The sequence below is a fragment of the Elephantulus edwardii genome, unplaced genomic scaffold, assembly GCF_000299155.1.
Source record: "Elephantulus edwardii isolate Elephantulus edwardi_28Jun2011 unplaced genomic scaffold, EleEdw1.0 scaffold00185, whole genome shotgun sequence".
Classification (NCBI taxonomy): Eukaryota; Metazoa; Chordata; class Mammalia; order Macroscelidea; family Macroscelididae; genus Elephantulus; species Elephantulus edwardii.
Window position 1 is genome coordinate 3,418,882 of NW_006399935.1, and position 3,229 is coordinate 3,422,110.

The 3,229-nt window shown below is 58.0% G+C and overlaps 1 protein-coding gene across 1 annotated transcript; it reads left to right on the forward strand.

Moving 5' to 3' along the window:
* The first annotated feature begins 581 nt into the window (after positions 1 to 581).
* PSPN (persephin) lies at positions 582 to 2,854 on the forward strand. Its single transcript, XM_006896423.1, has 2 exons — positions 582 to 738; positions 2,532 to 2,854. Exons 1-2 carry the CDS (start codon positions 582 to 584, stop codon positions 2,852 to 2,854), a joined length of 480 nt encoding a protein of 159 aa, XP_006896485.1.
* The last annotated feature ends 375 nt before the right edge of the window (positions 2,855 to 3,229 follow it).

Below are 3,229 nucleotides of genomic sequence, written 5' to 3' on the forward strand. Positions count from 1 at the left end.
CTTTTGCAGATATTTTTCCAATTTTGCCAACACCATTTGTTAAAAAGGCTCCGACAGCATCTTCTGAATCAGCTCTGGGCAGCGAGGCAGTGAAGACCCCCAGACCCCCTCATCACCAGTGTTGTTGGTCTGGAAGTTGTTCTTTTCCCCAGATCGATTCTCTGCTTCACACCCGGCATGACTTGGTGTTTCCGAGTTTGGACATCAGTGTTGTGAAGGGGGATGAGAGATGGTGCAGACAGTTGGTGTGCTTGGCTTCTAACTAAAAGGCTAGTGAGTCAGGTCCACCTAGAAGCCCCTCAGAAGAAAGGCCTGGTGAACCTGTGGGGCTGCGCTCGCCTCTGAGCAGAGAGCACAGGTGGGCCCACATGAAGGCAGCGTGTCTTGAGTGTTCAGGTTTCCACTTTTTGGAAACAGAGTGTGGCCAAGGTGATGCACTTGAGCTCCCTCTGTGTTTCCTGGCCAGGGTGGGACGCTGGGCCTCCGTCTCATCACGCTGTCTACCTTGTGTGGAAAAGTTCCCCTCCCTGCAGTCCCCCCCGCCAAGCGGAATGCCTGAGATGTCGGACTAATTCCTAGGAATGTCCCAGGTTGTGCGCCCTCGCTCAGCCTTCCGCCCAGAGGAAGCTCACTCCCCTGCCATGATGGCTGCACCCCTGCCCCCGCCCAGCCACGTCACCCACAACCTGCCCAGACCCCTCGTGTCCAGTGCAGGACCATGTCCCCACAGCGTGTGCAGTGGGTGATTTTCCTGTAGATTTGCTAGGTCTTTGTTCTGAGGTGCACAGGCAGGGTCCCCTGGAGGCCAGGCAGTGCAGGTTAGGGGCTGCACATTTCTCCGTTGGCTGATTCTGGGTGACTTTGGGTACGTGGCTTTTCCTCAGCTTCTCCACCAGCTTCTCATGTTCTAGTTGCCTGCAGAGGCATGGCTGGTTACAACCACGAGTAAGTCTGTCCCGTCTGTCCCTGCGGAGCCATCAGCTCATCTGTAGGCTCTGGTCCCAGCAGCAGTGTAGGCTCTGGTCCCAGCAGCAGTGAGGAGTCTGGTCTTTGGTCCCCCACGTTTGCAGTTTCAGTAGCAGCTGCCCCTCTCCAGCAGTGCAGGGGTGCAGGGTCCCCACGTAGCACTGTCACAGTGAACTTTTGTGTAGGGATTGCAAGGCCGCGCATTTTAAAGTGGGTCACCAGGCCTTCCATCTCAGGTGCCTTGGTAGGTTTGAACCGCCAACCTTTTGGCTGGTACTTGATACCACCCACCAACTAGCAGCAGCTGGCAATTGAGTTTTGTTGTCTTGACGTAGAGGGATATTATTTGAGTTTCAGGCATAAAATAAAGCATTTCTTCAAATAAACAGAAATGACGTGGACTGAGTGCCCCGCTCTTCTAGCCTCTTGGAAGGCGCCCAGTGGCATGATGGTTAAATTCATTGCTAACTGAAAGGCTGTCAGTGGGAGCCACCCATAAAGGTCCTGGTGATGTGCTCCCGTGAAGAGTGATCTGGGCGCGCAGCTCTGCCCCGTCTTATAGGGCAGCCTCTGTGGTGGTGAGCCACCTCACTGAGTCCAGTGTGGCCGTGGAAGCTAACTGCCCGTGATGACAGCCAGGCAGAGAAGCCACCGGAGCCTGTGCTTGTCCCCGGCACCTGCTGCCAACTCCTGGTCCCTTTTCACTGAGACTCATTGGCCCTCAGGCTCCCTCCAGCTTTGATGCTCTGAGCCCCAGGAGGGGGCTGAGGTTGCAGGGTCCCTTCTAGAGATAGGAGTCCCCCCAGGGTGGGCTTCCTGCCCTGGGCATCTCAGCCCCTGGCTGACCCTAGGCCTCTCCTTTTTCCTGTTTTGACGCTGGCCCTGTGACAGGCTTGATGTCTTAATCCCTGCTGAGAGCCACAATGGGGACTCCCTACCTGCCAAGCCCCCCCCCCCAGCTAAACAACTGCTCTACCTAGCTCATAATTTGGGGGCTTGGCCTGATCAGTGGAGAAAGACTACATTTGGGGGTCTCAGGACAACCCCACTCCTTTCTAATGGCAGGTAGCGGGTCTAGGGGTGCTGAGCGCTGTCCTGGACCAGGTCCTGCCTGCCTCTCCTCCCTCATAAATCAGCTGCTGAGAGGGTGTCGGAAACAGGCCTGTGGAATGTCTGGATTGGGGGGCAGGTGGGTGGGGCAGGAGCTGCTCTCTGGGTCCCAGGACAGGGGGGCCGGAAAGGAAGCATGCCCTCTCCCCAGCCCAGGCAGGGACATAAATTGAGGGCGTGGGGCTCCTGGCCTTCAGGACCTGCCACCATGGCCCCAGGAAGAGTTCTGCTCGGCTGTGTGTTGCCCCTGTGGCTACTTGTCCACCTGAGCTGCACCCCTGCTGTTCTGGGGTCCCCTGTGGCTCATTCTGGAGAGTTCTGGGCTGAGCAGAGAGGAGAGGCTGGAGGAACCCAGAAGCTTTGGCCAGGTAAGGGCCCCAAATCCTTGGTGTGTGACCCCCAACTCCCACCCACCAAGGCCCTGCCTGAGGTCGGCTCCCTCCTTTCCCCTGCAGACGCCCGCTGCCCCATCACCCGCCTGCGCCGAGCCCCCACCAGCCCGTGCCAGCTGCGGAGCCTGACCCTGCCGGTGGCCGAGCTGGGGCTGGGCTACTCCTCAGAGGAGAAGGTGGTCTTCAGTTACTGTACTGGCAGCTGCCTCCACAGCGCCCGCACCCAGCATGGCCTGACTCTGGCCAGGCTGCAGCGCCAGGGCCGTGCTCATGGTGGGCCCTGCTGCAGGCCCACCCGTTACGCTGACGTGGCCTTCCTTGATGACCACCACCGCTGGCAGCGGCTGGTCCAGCTCTCCGCAGCCGCCTGCGGCTGCAGTGACTAGGGATGCCAGGCTAGTGCCCGGTGTCATGCTTGCTTATTTATTAGTCTGAGAGGAGAAAGGGAAGGGTGGGCAGGTGGGCAGGGGGTCTAGGCATCTGCACAATAAAGGAAGTGTTCTCCTGGCCTGGGGACCAAGTGGTTTGTAGGGCAAGACCCAGCACCTTGATCCAGGTGGGCGGCGGGTGTCCAGGTAACCCCTGCAGACTTCAGTTCCGACACACAGCTGGTTAGCGTTTTTCCAACTTTTATTCTCTCTCTCTCTCACACACACACACTGAGTCTGTGAAAGATTGGCATAGCTCCTGGCGTTATTGGGATGTGGGGTCTGTGCTCACCCCCCAAAAAGAGTTGGTCAGCATTTCTTCAACTTTATTCA